Below are 16,850 nucleotides of genomic sequence, written 5' to 3' on the forward strand. Positions count from 1 at the left end.
CACTTTATCTGAGAAATTGTGTTAGTAAACTGTGAATGGGAAAAAAATTCTGAAGAAAAATGAATTGCATTTTAAATTTTGTAATATGGAACTCTTAGTGTAAATAGCCTTTCTCAGCAAAACTGGAATTCTTTTTAAGTCCAGCAAGCTTAAATATTATTATGCTGGCTTGCCTATCAGGATTAAATCAAAACATAGTATACTAGCAACTGGAAAATAGACATTTGCCATTCTTTCTGGATTGCTGCTTTGAGAAGAACAGTGAATGCCAGGCACACCTGTCAGTAACAGGAGTGTAAACCAGTCCAAAGTAAGATTTATAGACGGGGACTAAGATTAGATTAGCTTTAAGCAGGGGTGTTGCTTTCTGCTGTTGCTTCACATCCAGTTGTGACCAATGGATACAATTCTTTTCCTGCCTTTTATTCTTTATTTATTCATTTTCATTCCAACAAGATTGGATCTTGGTGCGTTTCCAGTGGAAGCTTGTCCTGCGCATGGCAGCCTTTCCAAAGAACAGCAGTTTCCCACTGATTTCTCCCCTCTCCCTACTGAAGATGTTTTGTCCAGATCAATGACACAACATGATGGTCCTGCTTAGGGAGGACCATGCTGCTAGACAGTATTTATTCGTGGTCATTAGAATCGGATGCAAATAATCATATGGTGCTGTGGTACAGCTGAAGTGCATCTCGGGTACTGAGTTCCAGAAGAGCTATTTAGGGGAGAAGAGGAGTGGGAGATATTCTTATGCTGGATTTATTGATATTGTTTTATAACACTGACGTTAAGTAAAACGTAGAAACAAGCTTGGGAAGAAAGAAAACCTAGTTTTCCCCCTTCTGAATGGATGTCCTAAGTGTTCACATCCAGCTTTGCCTGGTGTTAAGGGGCAGGTCTCGTGGGACATGGGAACTGTTGTCATTCTTGCACCTGAGAGAGCATTGTGTACACATCTACATTTTTATTATTCTGCCTGAAGGCTTTAAAATAACCAGATGGTATTTATCTGGCCATTGTAGATGAAAGAGTGTGTGAAATAGCAGCATGTGACAATGATAAACACTGAATAAAAATAGCAAGTACATGTAGACTCTGTCTTAAAGAAGTCAGAGGAATTCCTGAGAATTATTGACTCTGCTGTGTATCAATTCCAGAACAAACACTTTGAAAGCATGTGTATGTGTACATTTCTGAAAATCAGTACATCATTTGATTGGTATAATTTGAGGAGGTCAGACTGGCCTAACTTCCCTGGGGGAAATTACACTTTTCCAAATGTTTGTACTTTTGTTAGGACCCAGTTAGAAAGTAAAGCACAGGACCACAGAAAATGAACTGGAGCAGTAGAAGCCAGTCTGGACTATGCCCCAAATTTAATCACATCCATTGTATTTCAAGGTCCAAAGAATGATACCAAGCATGTGGTTATAGATATGTTGAAAGAATGAAACTAAATTAATAAACTGATAAGCAGTACCAGGAATGTAAACCAGTCCAAAGTAAGATTTATAGTGATGAAATTACTAATAATCTGCTCAGATCTCTGCTTGCTGTCATGTTCTTGTTGAAAGAAAATTAAAAAGCAAATGGCAATTATTTTAGAGCAAATAAATAAATTATATAGATTAGAACTGAGCCTGGACATCAGCACTGGTGAAATATGCGAAAGTGCGGGATGGTTTTTTAACATGTAAAGACAATCTCACATCAAGACCTTGTAATTCTGCATCTGTTCAAGCAAAATTTAAGTAACTACCTTTCATATTTCAAAACATAAATTTTCCATTGAAATATTTGGAGGGATTTAGGTAACAACACAAGTTGGCAACATAGTTCTAGTGATATTCTATCATACATTTTTTCTTTAAAGAAAAACCCTGGTTTTATTGTGTGTAAAGTATTAAAATACAACTTCTTTAATAACATGATTTCACCAAATACCACAAAGTAAGTATAATATCATTCAGTTTTAAACTGAATGCATTTTTACTTGTCCTCCATAGGACTCGATCTGTCATTTTAGAACCCCTGTAATTTCCTATTAAAAATAGTTTGAGTAACATGAAAGCCTATCTCTTAATTTGTCGATGTTTTATTTGAAATGACACTTTGAACACAGATTTGCACATGTGCATTGGTATTCTGCAGATAAGGATGGTCTAGGTAAACACAAAGTATTTTCATACTGTAACAACTAAACAATGTACTTCTGCTCAAAAATAACATTTCACTGAAAAGCAGCATCAGTTTATGGGAATGTATTCAGGTCTTGCTGTAGTTCTCCACAGGACTCTGAAAATCAGCAAAAATGAAGGGCAATCTGAGCATGAATAGCACCTCTGTTTCTTTACCAGTCTAAAAACAAGGACATAAAGATGATCATATCTGGAGTCCCTGTGGCCCAGTTTCTTGTCTCCAACAAGAACCAAACTTTCATGGCTAAGGAGGAGTGTAGGAATAAGGCAAGTGTAAATGATTCTTCCTGTTTCCAAATCACAAACACCTGTGGGCACTGTGTCTGTGTGTGAATAACCACCCTGACCAGGGGTAGTAACCCCTTCATCGCCCTTTCAGGCCCTGAGTGTGTGTTCCTCTGGCTGCAAACTAGGGCCTTGCAACTCTTTGTTATTCTCAAGCAGCTCCTACTCAAGGTGGGTATCCATAGCTTCCCTTGGGAACATGTGATCAGAAAGCACACAGTCATCACAAAAACTCTGCTACACAAAGAGGATTTTGAAAGTATTTACACTGGAGATTCATAAAACTACCCTGCACCTTGGGCCTCATGCACATGTGAGAGAAAGCACTCAGCTCCTCAGGCAGCATTTATGTACAACAGCTCAAGGAACTCCTGATCTTTATGCAAAAGTGTATCTAAACCCTGAGGATAACAAAAACAACTTGAATTCCTTCACACTGTCAGGTTTGGCAAGAAATATATTGCTGCTTTGAGAGCCTGTGTTTATTTTTGCTCTTTTTGTGCATGAGTCTTTTTCTTCTACTCTGTTTGTGATACTGTTCTGTTTATCAAAACACACTGGCTGAAGGAAAGGCAAAAACATCAATACTAGCAGTACTGGCATAGTTCCTAACAGATCCTGTTTATTTGCTAGAGAGAGCATTGTTTTGAACTGCTCCAATCCTTGTATCTTTTCTTGCCTTTTTTTTTTTTTCAGTGGCATAGTTCGACTTTTGTTTCCCCGCTTCTGAAACTTTACAAAAGTTCCAAGGAAGACACAGATACCTGCTAAATTTGTTCCTTTTCAGTTACCAGCGGTGTGGTACCCTTTAGATATAATCCACAGACCTAACCTGATCCAGGTTCTGTTGCTGGCAGCCTATTGATCAAAACTGTTGATGCTTTTGTAGGAAACCTCCTGCTAACTTGGCCAACATACAACATTCACAGATTGTTACAGAGCAGTACAAAGGCCAGAATGCCTCTGTTAGAATAACAGATTAAAGCCACTCGAAGGCAGTTTCCATGAACTGTAATGTGGAAATACTGTGGGTCTTCGTCAAATACCATCTCGTTTCAGCAAGACAGCTTATGGTGACACTGCTGTTGTCCAGTGCTGATACCAGTGTAGAAAACTATATGTACCATTTTCTAGTAATAACTTTAAAAGATTCTTTAGATCTGGGCATCTTTATAAAGGTACAGAAATGTGATTATTTACCCTTGAATTTGCAGGATTTGTTGATCTATAGTTCTTACCTGCCATCTTCAGGATTTTTTTTAAGCTGTCATATCCCTCCCTCTGCTTCCCTTATCCAAATAGAAAATTCGGCTTTTTAAATGGCTCCTCATTTGTAATGCAGGTGGTTTTTCTCCTTAAATGTTTTAGTTGGCCTTTTGTGTGGCCTTCTCTGAGTCTACTACATCCTCCTTCAGATACAGAGACCAGAACTGCACATGATATTTAAAATGTGGATTCACAAACTTTTTATGTATCTTCAAAGTGACTCACTTTGCCCTGTTCTCAGTGTCCTTGCTGATGCTGACCGGTATTTGGGTGCATTTGGGGCTGCTGCTGCCCAGTTAAGAGGATGGTTTCAGAGGAGGGTCAGCAACTCCCAAATTGTAACCACCAGTTCCAAGTATCATGTAATCAGGGTTTCGGGTTTTGCTTTTTTTTTTTCTCATGTTTGTTTTTGCTGAAGCTCAACTGCTGCATTTTCACCCTGTTTGCTCAGCTTTGAGGTCCTTTTGGAGTTCAGCCAGCATTTGCGTACCCGAAAGAGCTTAGGCTCTTCTGAAAAAGATGTGAAAAACTGGAGGGTTCACTCTTTGCCCCTTCTTCAGCTTATCAGTCATGACACAAAATAAAACCAGGCCTGGTCTAGATCCCTGGAGGATCCCAATTGCTGGGTATTTTCCATCCTGAGAAGTGACTGTTAAGTCCTTCCACTCCTTTAAGCAGCTTTCAGTCTATAAAACATCATTTCCTCTAATCTCATGGCAGCTTATTTCTTTAATAGCCTTCAGTGTGGAACCTTGTCAGAGGCTTTATGAAAATTCAAATATATCATGTCCAGTGAATCCCCTTTATCCGCCTGCTCCTTGACACTGTTGTAGAAATCCAACAAACTGGTGAGACAGGATTTTCCTTTACAGAATCCACACCAGCTCTTTTCCAACAGACTGTGATTATCTCTGTGCTTAGTGATCTTATTATAGACCCTGCTATCTTACCCAGGGACGTAAGGCTCTTTGGTTTGTATTTCCCAGCATCATCTCTAAAGCCCTCATTTGTAGAAGGGAAACTCCCCTTTTTTCTGGCACAATGGCTGTTTGTGATGATAGGTTACACATCTTTGTTTTTAAATTCCACATTTGAGAGCTTTTGGATGAATGCTGTCTGGTTTTGGTGACTTCCTGACATCAAACTTGTTTATTTAGTCTAATACTTTCTGTCTGTTTACTTATTGATCTAGTTCCTTTGAGTGATCTGATACAAAGAATGCAGTGGTTGTAGGAATCAAACATTTTCAGCAAGAAAGAATAATGCAAACAAATATTTAAGTCTCTCTTGCATGGGCTTATACTTTAGTATGAGTGCTGCCCTTCACACTTTTGTCATCTAGCAGACCCACCAATGCCATAGCTGGTTTACTGCTTTTGATATATTAAAAAAAAAAGTTAAAATTGTTAGATCACCCTTTGCATTTTTCAAGTTCCTTTTTAGTCGTCTTAATTTTATGTTTACATTTCGCTTGAGTGGTTTTGTGGCTTTTCCTTATTTGGATGAGCTTTCCATTCCTCAAAGAGGAGAAGGTCGGCATATAGTGGTAGCCTCAATTTTCCCATTAAGCCACACAGGTGGGCATCAGACCCACCCATACTTTTGCTTTTGCATTGTTACACATTTTTTTACATGGATTTCTAATACAAGTGTTTCTGGATTTTGGTGTTTAGGAGTTTAACAGCCTCTAGACTGCCTCCATTTGGACTGTTTCTTTTAGGGTGTTTTGACACTTTGCCTTTTTTTCCCCCCATTACATAGTTCCTTTAATAGTGCATTTGTGTGCTTTAGACTCTTCCTCTATAATGCTCAAATTAATTGTATTGTGGTTGATGAGCACTTCTCACTAACACTGTGCACCACTCAAGACCACATCAGCAATGGCATCTTTACTTGCAGGTTCTGCAACTACTTGTTCCAGGAAACAATCTTTATTTTTCCTTTCTATATTTTGTTTTCCTGTACACCTCATCCTGACAGAAGTATCGACGCAGTTCAACAAAGGTAGCTGGAATCTCACACTCTTGCTACCAGTCCTGATCTTGCAGCTCTCAGTCTAGATTCACTATTTATATCGCTATTACAAAACTTACCAGGAAGTCATTTAATTTAGATATCTAATATATGTTTTATTAGAGCCTGGGATTTCCATCCACAAGGTTTTCATGGTGCTTCTCTCTCCTTATTATATAAAGCTATTATACTTTATGTAGTCCTTCATGCATACTGCCGCATGCATTCCCTGACCGGTACATCCTAATCTGTCATTCCTATAAGTCTGGTAGCATGGTAGTGTTGCACACTCCTCCAGGTCACTGCGATACCTGCCTTACAGGGGTAATCTCTTGGTGCCAGTAATTCTTTTTCTTCTCACTTCATGTTCAGGCTTCTCATGGTGGTGCAGAGGCACTTCTGAGTTTTGCTCTCACATTGAAGTTTAGCCACATCCACCTCACGTGTTATGTCATGTCAGTCTGAAGAAGCTGCTTTTCCTGACCTCTCACTTTTCCCAACTGCTAGTTGAAATGATGTCCAAGACCTTTTCAGTTTTCATTGCCAGCATCTTAATAATGGTTCAGGTGCAACCCATTTCTCTTCTCCCAAAAAGGTCCCCCAGCTCCTCAGGTGCTCACTCCCCCTGCTGTGTCCCTCCTGGATGCACGGAGGCTCAGGTCTCTGTGTGTATCACGGGCCTTGTGTGGGGCATTTGCAGTACTTCTGAGTTCCTCACGTCTCAGGCTCATCTCCTGGCTGCCATCTTCAACCCAGCCTGCAGAACATCCCCTCTGCGCTTCCCTGCACCAGTGGTACCAGCAGGTACCAGTGCTGCCCGCTCCTCTGCTGCTCCCCAGGTTCACCCCTCTGAAAAACCTTTGCTGTCCCCTGGATGTTTGCTTTCCTATTTAGTGCCGCTTTGCTGTACCACTGCTTTATTTTGTTAGAGCAAGCTGTGAAATAGTTTCCTGTCAGCTCAACTTGAGGTGATGGAAAGCGTGAAGCTGAGAAACAACCCAGCACTGAAATTTATGTTTGTTTTGCCAATTGGTTGTTAATTTGCTGTGCAAAATAAATGAAATTGGAGAGATGGGATTTCCTTCATTGAGGTGGAGATAATTTATGAATGGCTTTGGTAGCTGAACACTTAAATCCAAGCTAATGGAAGTTTTAAAAGTTAAGAAAGCATCTACAGATCAAAGAGGAATGCCTTTGCTATTGTGATTTGACTGTAAAACTATACACACTACAACAAGCAATGTTCTGTTACTGAGGAGATAACTGTTACACATTTGAAATACTAGTTACTCAGAATAAATATATGTTTATTCAGATTTCAGTTTCCTATAGTATCCCTTTGAAATCTGTTAAAACAGGAAAGGACTCTTTAAGTGAACATGACTATGTCAGGCTTCAGTTTGTCCTTTCTTAATTTTGGAGGACTTTGTCTATAATTACATTGCAGTAGAAGAGCTGATGTAGGAGGTTGAAATCTGAGCTACTTTATTGCTGTCATATTTAAAGTGCATATAAAAATAGACTTCATTAGTAATTGAAAACTGCAATATCTGTTTAAGGTTAACACCACTGTCACAACTTTCTTAAGGGGCTAGGCAAATAATTTGGAGTGGTGGAATGAACTTCTGTGGTAACATTAAGAGGAAGGTGGTCTGAAGCAATTTGTCTGTCCCTTCTCAGTTACAGGTATGTTTATGCTTTGGAGCTTCTCTCCTTCCCTCACTGTCCCTGGGAATGTTGATAATTCAAAACAGAATGAATTGACTTTTGAAGGTGAGGAGTTGAAAACTAGTAAAATTTTGTGGAAGCTCCACTGAGCAAAACACCCTCCCAGAATTTTCGTTTGCAATTAAAAAAATCTGTGGATTCGATTCCTTTCCTTGGAGGTTGTTGCCTTATTAATCCTAATTCTGCACTGAATCTCTCAGTCCTGTGTTAGTGTGAATCCTGTCCCACAGACGGAGGGCCGCAGTGTCACAGTTTAAGGACAAAAATGCTCAATCCACCTTGTTATTTTCAAATCTTTCCTTCTGCTGTGGTTGGTCACTAGAAGCATTATAAACATTCTGCACTTCTATCTGTTACTTAGCCAGATAGAAAGTTTTATTAGGAAACTACCTCCCACACGAAAGTCAGTCCACTTGCCTCCCACACAAGTTGTTAGTGTTCATTTAACCCAAATCATACTCTGTTCCTGATTGACCAACACTGTTCTCAATATAATGTTTGATTATAAGGCATGATTTGCACTTCCGTTTTGTCTTTCGAAGGCAAGTTCAGGCCTGCTTGTTCCTGCTGTTAATTATACAAAATTCTGCCAAGTTTAGGGATCTGAAAAGCTTGTCAGATGTTGGCCCTAAGGGCTAGTGTCCCTGAAGTTGGATGTAATTTGCACATAATAAATTGCTTCAATAAGATTTGGTTTCTTAGCTTAATCACTTAAGTCTTTTGGGAGTTAAGCTAATGTGAAATTCAGGGTCATGGGACCACCACAAACCTTTAGAGGTTGTGGTGATAAAATCCAGCTGTTCCTTCTCAAAAACAACATCTTGATATATTGTTCTTATCCACTGGTGTTCTTATGTGATTGCAGTGACATTGCACATGTGAAAAAAAACAACCAACCAAACAAACAAAAAACCAAAAAAACCCCCACAAGGTTAGTTGTGTTAAACCCTGACATGAATTGTATAATTAAAGACTGGTCACATTCCCTGACTAGCTGGATTGCATGCATTACAACATCCTCTGCAGATGTCCTGGATGCCCAGCCTTTGGATGTAGTGGCCTTGAATCAATGGGTGGGAATCGCGATCCTCTCTGGAGGAGCACCTGCAGTTGCAGATCACACACCCTTTGGTGAGGCTGAAACTGCAGGGGAGGGTAAAGCTGTGCAGAAGGGCATTGGGATTTACAAAGATGGGAAATAAGGATGAAATTTTAGGATCTTCAGACGGGGCACTCAATTCCATCTGGTTGAAGAAGACCAGCATAGGAGGTGCTAAGAATCAGCTTGCACTGGAACTTGCGTGTAAGGCAGAAAACCAGAAGCAACCTGTAGATCTTTGTGGAGGGTTTTTTGCTTTCTAAGCAGATTTGTAGAGTTGCTACATTTCAGCTTTGGTGGGGGAAGGTGTTTCTTTTGAAACACTTTTATGTCTTGTTTTGTTACGTACAGCTTATTATTGGTAATGTACTCTGTTGCTCTCTTTAAGTGATCAAATATCAATATTTTTAACAGCAGCATGACAGTTTTAAAAATACAATATAGCTATTAACTGTGCTATGTCATATAACTCTGAATTGTGCTCTTTTTATAATATTCCTTAATAATTCAGATTATAAATACATCAGAAAAGACTTGCTTGTTCCTATATAGAACAACCTATGTGCTATGAAGCAAAAGAAACATACACTATACAATGCACAGAATGTTTGAAATATATATTTTAACACTCTATCTTCAGCCCTAGCTGAATATGCATAGCATAGATGCTTTTTATAGGAGTCCAGTACAAAAAAGACCATATCATCTGGCTTCCAGGCCATTTGTTTTCTAGATACAGTTTTGCATATTTTTAGAATGTTCCACTTAGTAAGTAATGCCACTCAAAAAGAGGATTTGTACATCAGTGAACATTGTAAGCATTTAAGACATGGATAATACGTCTGTCATTTTAAAATATTAATAGTATGCTTTTAGGTGCTCATCTAGTGAATGACCTTCATATAGTGGCCTGGATAGTACCCTCAGAGAAACAGATCTGGAAAATCTTTCCTTGTGATTAAAAGCAAGAGGTAAAAACTGCTTTCAAATCCATGAGTACTGATTCTTCATGGTTAGTAAAAATGTTGCACATAAACCTGAAGACAGTATCTATACCTACCATCAGTCTGGACCTCCAGGTGCTTAACTTTCCTGCCATCTCATAGCTGTAACTAGGAGGTGGTTTTACCAGAAACTTTTTAGCAACAGTTGTGTTTGCTACTCTGTGGCTAAGAGGTGGCCTTGTTTCTGTTTAGAGCCCTGTACTGGGTTTGCCTGGCAAGGTTTTGGTAGCGAGGGGGGTGCAGGGGTGGCTTCTGTGCGAAGCTGCTGGAAACTTCCCGCGTGTCCAATAGAGCCAGTGCCAGCTGGGTCCAAGATGGACCTGCCGCTGGCCAAGGCCAAGCCCATCAGCAATGGTGGTAGCGCCTCTGGGATCACATAGTTAAGAAGGGGAAAAACTGCAGCACAAGAGTAGCTGAAGAGAGGAGTAAGAATATGTGAGAGAAACAGCTCTGCAGACACCAAGGTCAGTGCAGAAGGCGGGCAGGAGGTGCTCCAGGAGCTGGAGCAGAGGTTCTCCTGCAGCCCGTGGTGCAGACCATGGTGAGGCCACTGTCCCCCTGCAGCCCATGGAGGTCCACAGTGGAGCAGAGACCCACCTGCACCCATGGAGGAACTCAAGCAGGAGCACGTGGGTGCCCAAAGGAGGCCGTGACTCCGTGGGAAGGCCCCGCTGGAGCAGGGTCCTGGCAGGACCTGTGGCCCTGGTGAGAGAGGAGCCCAGGCTGGAGCAGGTTTGCTGGCAGGACTTGTGACCCCATGGGGGACCCAGGCTGGAGCAGTGTGTTCCTGAGGGACTGCAGCCTGTGAAAGGGACCCACGCTGGAGCAGCTGGTGAAGAACTGCAGCCCATTGAAAGGATTCACATTGGAGAAGTTGTTGGAGTAGTGTCTCCTGTGGGAGGGACCCCACGCTGGAACAGGGGAAGCGTGTGAGGAGGAAGGAGCAGCAGAGACAGCATGTGATGAACTGACCTCAACCCCCATTCAGTGTTGCTCTGCACTGCTCAGGGGAGGAGGCAGAGAAAACTGGAAGTAAAATTGAGCCCAGGAAGAAGGGAGAGGTGGGGGAAAGGGGTTTTAAGATTTAGTTTTTGTTTCTTATTACCCTACAGTGACTTAATTGATAATAAATTAAAATAATTTCCCCAAGTCAAGTCTGATTTGCCTGTGATGGTAATTGGTGAGTGGTCTCTCCCTGTCCTTATCTCAACCCACCAGCCTTTTGTTACATTTTTCTCTCCCCTGTCCAGCTGAGTGACAGAGTGGCTTTGGTGGGCACCTGGTGTCCAGCCAAGGTCAACCCACCACAAGCCCTCAGCCATCTCTTCAGCTGATGGTGTGTGGGCCGTGTCGCTCCCTTTATGCCATGGTGTGGTTCAGTGAAGGGCTGTCTCTGCCTGAGGACTAGACAGAACTACACACAGTGCCTACACATTTCTGCATCAAAGTGCCGTAAGACTTTACTGGTCTCTTTAACTCTTCTCCTTCCTTCTCCCTCTAGAAGCACACAAACACATTTCCATGAACAGGCTTTTAAAATTCTTTAAGGCGATTTCTAGTATATGATAAGGATTGCTTTTACAGTGAAGTCCTTAAAAATAAATAATCCAGAAAAGAAGAAAAACAAATAGGGGGATATCTGCTTCAGCAGACAATAATAAGAATGTACATGCAGTGACAATTACTTTGCACAGTCATTCCTCAAGATACCCCTAATGCGTATGGCTCGAAGTCTTCTGTACTGTCGACAACCTAAAGGGACCACCCAGTCTGTGCTACATTTGTTGCCCATCTGTATTGTAGGAAGACACTTCTGGTCCCTTTTCAAAATATGAAGATTGTCCAAATTCCCAAGGACTTCCATCCTGACATCATGCATCTCTTTGCACAAGGATTCTATGATTACTGCGATACCCCTTGCTACTGATAAATGCAAGTGATTACTAATACACAAATACTGGTGGGCTTTCCATCACACGTGCAGTATTTTTACCACTTGTTAGTTGTACGAAATCCCACAAGTCTATTTGAGTAATGGAGTTTTGTTTGTAATTGGCTTAATGTTTGCTTGCTAAATTTTTCTAGGGACAAATCAAGGAAATGGGGGAAGTGGATTGCAGTAGGGCTATCTTGAGATTTGTAAGGCTGTATGACAGAGGAAAAATGAAGGGATACAAAATGGAAAGCAGCATTTAGTCCTAAGTCTTTTGCCCTGCTATTCTTTTTAGCTCTAGGTTATTACTTAAACTGAAGCCCACTTCCTCCTAGAAATGATTTGGGAAATCAAATCATTGTGATTTTGTCATCCAACAGAATTTAGGTTTTAATAGGGATGAGGAAAGAGGATTACTAACTTTAATCAAAATTGCAGGCTGGATAACTTTATGACATCAAAGTTGTTGCATCCCACGCTACAGAATGAGTAGAGTACTGCTGAGACAGAAATGTAACGTTTTCAAGCATAGCATTTTGCCGTTAGCAGGGTGCATTTTAGGACAACTTTTCAATGCTGCACATAATGGGCCACCATTTCAAAAGTGTGTAAGCCAGATGGCTTCTAAGTTCAGTGAAGCACTCAGGATCCAAGCATAAAGGGGGGGGGGCTTTTGAAAACTGAAGTTAAGCTTCCAAGGCACTTACAATTATGAGGTCAGACTTTCAGCATATTTTAGATTAAAAAATGCCCTGCAACATTTCTGTAACTTGGTCCTGTTATTTTGCTCTGTTTTTAGAGTTTCTTTCCAAGGAATGCCCAAGAGTTCATATTTTCATTGATCGAATTGAACTGAAGGACATTCCAGAAGAACAGATGTATATGAGAAGATGGCTTCATGAACGTTTTGAAATAAAGGATAAGTGAGTATCAACATGCAGAACTTTCTGTTTCAAGAACCTTTCTTCCTTCTACTATATTAACAGATATACCCATGATTTCTCTGTTACCAGCAGCGTGAGCTGTAGGGCACTCTGAAGAGAGATGGTGTTGGTACTCCTGTGCATATTTTGTGTAATACCCTTGTAGTTAAAACTTTAGGGATTCCTGGGTTTTAGACTTTCCTTAGACTGAAGAGCTGTGAATCCATGTTTCAGGCAAGACTCATATTCATCTGAATAGTTTTGATTTATTTTCTTGAAGCTGAGTCATGCGCAGCCAGGAATATAAGATGCCCGAGGTAGGCAAATAAGCAAAAGAAGTTTGACTCCAGCCTCCTAATTAGTGTTAGAGTTAGAAAGGGGCAGGTATTAATCTAAGATTTTCTGCCAGAATTGTTTATGCGTCTTCTATCAGACAGCAACTGGATAAAAATGCAAGTAACCCTGAAATCCCTGCCTTCACTGGGGAAATTAAGTGAAGTGGAAGTTTCATCTGTCTTTGAACCGTGGCAGAACTGAAGTGCCTGGCTCCCTCCAGCATCTCCAGATAAGGAGATGCTCACTATTGGTGAGCACATGCAGTAGATCCTGTGGGACCTTCTCGTCCTCTGGAAGGACTTTGTTCCTAAATGGGGGATTCAAGTGTTGTTTGAGAGATGATGGTTTAATTTGCCACGTCTGAAGTCCAGCTTAAGGGAGCCTAGTCAGTTTACTTCATAAATCCTTGAATCCCTTGTGTGAAATTTTCTTGGTTCTTCATGTATGTTCTGCTTTAAAATTGTTCTGTCAGTCTCATGCTCCATGGAAATAGAAAACTGATTAATGTGTCCTGTGATCTTTGAATCCAGATAGACGTTAATATGACTATCTGTAAATATGGCGCTATTACTAAAGTGTCTTAGAAGTTTAGGATCACTAAGTACTTTTCTTCTCTTTTGAGAGGAAGAAAGTCTGAATTTCATTTTGTGGACAAGGAACTGATACATAAAATAAAAGGCTGTCCCTTAAATAGTCTTCTGGTGAAGACCAGCAAAACTGAACCCTGACCATCTGTGTCTCATTGTAGACTCGTGTTGACTGGAACATCTTTCCTGGGACCAAAGCAGTCTGTCAGGCAAATTTAGACATACTTAAAACTGCAGAATTTTCAAATCTGTTTATTACAGGTTTTCAAAAATAGCAGGAAAAAAGTTACTGCTAAACCAGTGGTGTAGCATTTTACTCTTGCATATTTGGCTTCCAAAATATTTAGTGTCTTGTGAGCCCTCGTTATGTATTAGTTTATTTTATGAAGATACTTTTTCCCCCTCTTTGATGTTCAATGATTAACTGCGTGCTATTTTGTCCTATGATATTGCCCAGTACTCTGGGCTTATCTGCTAAATGCTGAATGAATAGGATTCTTTTCAACTTTTATACTCGATGTTAATATTGGTCCCTAAAGAAAATCTGCTTTTATTGCTTACAAGGGTTCAGGTTGAGTATTCTGACATGCAATGTTACTTTGAATGCAACATATTCTGAAGGTATACTGATTGTTTAAACTTGTTACAGATGAGCTGCTACATATTGTGAAATCATTTGTTAAATAATGTGTGAATAGAAGCAGTTATTGGATGAAAGTAAGTTGCTTAGAACTTCTTACACTAATACCTAACTTTGACCATCTCCTTTTGTCTGCTTGTAGGTTACTAATAGAGTTTTATGATGCAAAGGATTCTAAAAGAAGAAATAAGTTCCCTGGAAAAAGTGTTCATTCCAAACTAAGCCTCAAGAAAAGTTTGCCATCTTTGCTGTTTTTAGGTGGCCTAACTGCTAGTATGCTTCTGACAGAATCTGGAAGGAAACTTTATGTAAAAACATGGATATATGGGACTTTATTTGGCTGCCTGTGGGTTAGTATTAAACCATAAGCAGATGTTAGTCTCCAATCAGTGAAATGTGCAGTCTTTTCTGGCACATTGCACCAAACTTTTTCCTGAGTTTATAGTAAAAAGTGTAAAAAAAGCCTTATTGATTGAACATTGGAAATATTAGAATTTGTGACTTAAGCCTCTGTGTGGTTGGTCTGGGGAAAATAAATGTAGATTTTCACATTTACTACTGATTTTTGCTGGAATAATGACAGATAAACCGAGTTATATGATAAATTGCTTTCCCCTTGAACTAACATCCATCTCTCTCTGCAGATTTGATGAAGTTATGCATAAGGGTGTCTTAAGTGGACCTGTGAATGTATTTACAGAGATTAACTTAGGGTATATATTTATTCTTCTGATGTTCATGTTGAATTTTCATTACTCTGGTGCATTGCAGCAGCTCATTTGTATCTATCCCAGCTGTATCGCAACTAAAATAAAAACTTTTCTTTTTTTTCTCCTTTTATTTTTACTTTTCAGTTTTAGGTAAATACTGTGTTCTTTGAAAGGGACTGTGTAAGCTGGCAAATCATGAGATAGTACCTGAAGCAGAATAAAATGTTCCTGAGAACTTCTCTTCAGGGGGAAGCAGCTCTGTTTATCTAGTGCATGATTTTTTTATTATATTGCAGTATTAGCTGATTATTTTACATATGCAAAACATTAAATTTTACTGAGCAAAGAGCTTATTTCACGCACCCTGTATTTGTGCATAAGAGGAGCGTATGCAGTGTAATGAAATGTTAAGTTTTTGTTTCTGGCCTAACCAGACTGTAGCCTACCTTGTGTCTGCGTTGTCCCTGGCGCCTCGAGAGTTTCAGCTGAACCCACAGACCTTTCGTGTGTCCGTGCCATAAGCAGCTGTGAACGCTCCGAAGTTTCCTGTTACCTCACGATTTTCTGGAAGCAGACTCTGTCGTTTGGGTAATGCACAGAATTACTGTAACTTCAGGAGCATAAGGGTATGGTAACGAGGAACCTTCAGATGTTCCTGCTAAATCCGAAGCCTGTGCCTTTTCCTGCTAACCTGATTTAGCCTGATGTTTCATCATCTGATGGTCATCTCCATGCTGTCACGTCACACTAGATTCTCAAATCATTCTCTGCGATGCAAACTGCAGTTGGATTAAGTTACAGGGTTGGTGTACGCAACTTGCACAATAGACTAATAGTGAAAGAAATGCATATCCTGTCAGTATTTCACTTGCTTGAAAATACACTTCAAAAAGCAAAATCAACAAACCCTTACTACCAGAAAGTCTGCAATTCCCACAGCTGGTATTTTTGTTGGGGAAACACCATTTCCTGATAGCAAGAGAATAGTCTCAGTGCACAGCGATGGACTAGGAAAGAGGATGTACTTTCTCTTCTTCCATTAGGGAATTGCACTCCTTGTAAGAACTAGAAAGAACTCCGTGAAAGAACTAGAGAATATTTTTGTATCCCACTTGCAGGCTTTAAATGTGCATCTCTTTCTAGCTTCAGTGTAATTTGTCTTGCATTAGAGTCCAATGAGTTAAACATCTCTGAAAATAATAACTTAGTTTTTCAGACTCCACTATTGCCAGTTAATTAAAGATACTGCTTTTACTGTGTGGTTGGGTTTTTTTTTTACAGAATTTTATAGAGTAATTACAGTTCCATCTTAAAATCATGGGATACAATTTTCAGTTTGCAGTTCTGTGTCCTTCCATAATGGATTTTGTCACTGGAGTTATTTATATCAGTGATTGATTCAGGATATGTTGATGAACCTTTTAAAAACAATGACTGGGAACAGTGTTGAAAAACAGTATTGTTATGAGGCTGTGAAACCAGAAAAAAAAAGCCATTTTATGTAACAGCCAAATGTGTTCACATGTAGTTCTTCCTATTCTCAGCTGACTGTTCCCAGTGGGTATAACCAGAAAGCCGTGTTCCTACGTTAGTGTGATTTTTCAATCATGGAATGAAATTTTACTCTGAGATGACTACATTTCTTTGTAACAGCTCAGAATAACATTTAATTATACATGATAAATAAATGCAAACTGCTTAATTCATTTGTAGAAAAGTAACTGCTATTTTGGAGAGCCTAATTACCATGAAATATTGGATCTCTCTTGCTGTTTAAGTACCAGGAATATAGTTGATGCAGTGCAGCAACCAACCAGGATGTTTATTTTGAACCTTATTCTCTATCTTAATTTTTTTTTTCTTGCCATTAATTTATACAGTTTTGAAACTGTAATTTGCTGATGTATTTGGTGTTGGGAGTATCACTTGCTATTTCTAAATATGCACTGATATTAACTTGAAATATTTCTTCATTAAAATAAGAGCCAATGCTCATTCAACTTTTCTGTCCTGGCTACTTGTTCAATTTTTTTCTCCACTTTTATGTTTGTAACTTGGTTAACAGCGACTGCTTACAAGAAGATGACAAGTGTAGTTTTACGTTCTTGACAAAAGGATTTGTGTGAGA

The 16,850-nt window shown here is 39.7% G+C and overlaps 1 protein-coding gene across 1 annotated transcript in view; it reads left to right on the top strand.

Moving 5' to 3' along the window:
* The window catches only part of AGPAT5 (1-acylglycerol-3-phosphate O-acyltransferase 5), a 59,115-nt gene extending 42,819 nt beyond the window's left edge, over positions 1–16,296 (top strand). Inside the window, exons 7-8 of the mRNA XM_065632814.1 lie at positions 12,326–12,449; positions 14,155–16,296. Coding sequence (XP_065488886.1) covers positions 12,326–12,449; positions 14,155–14,380 — 350 coding nt within the window. The 3' untranslated portion in view covers positions 14,381–16,296. The remainder of the gene's footprint in view (positions 1–12,325; positions 12,450–14,154) is intronic.
* Positions 16,297–16,850: the final 554 nt, after the last annotated feature.

The sequence above is a fragment of the Caloenas nicobarica genome, chromosome 3, assembly GCF_036013445.1.
Source record: "Caloenas nicobarica isolate bCalNic1 chromosome 3, bCalNic1.hap1, whole genome shotgun sequence".
Lineage (NCBI taxonomy): Eukaryota > Metazoa > Chordata > Aves > Columbiformes > Columbidae > Caloenas > Caloenas nicobarica.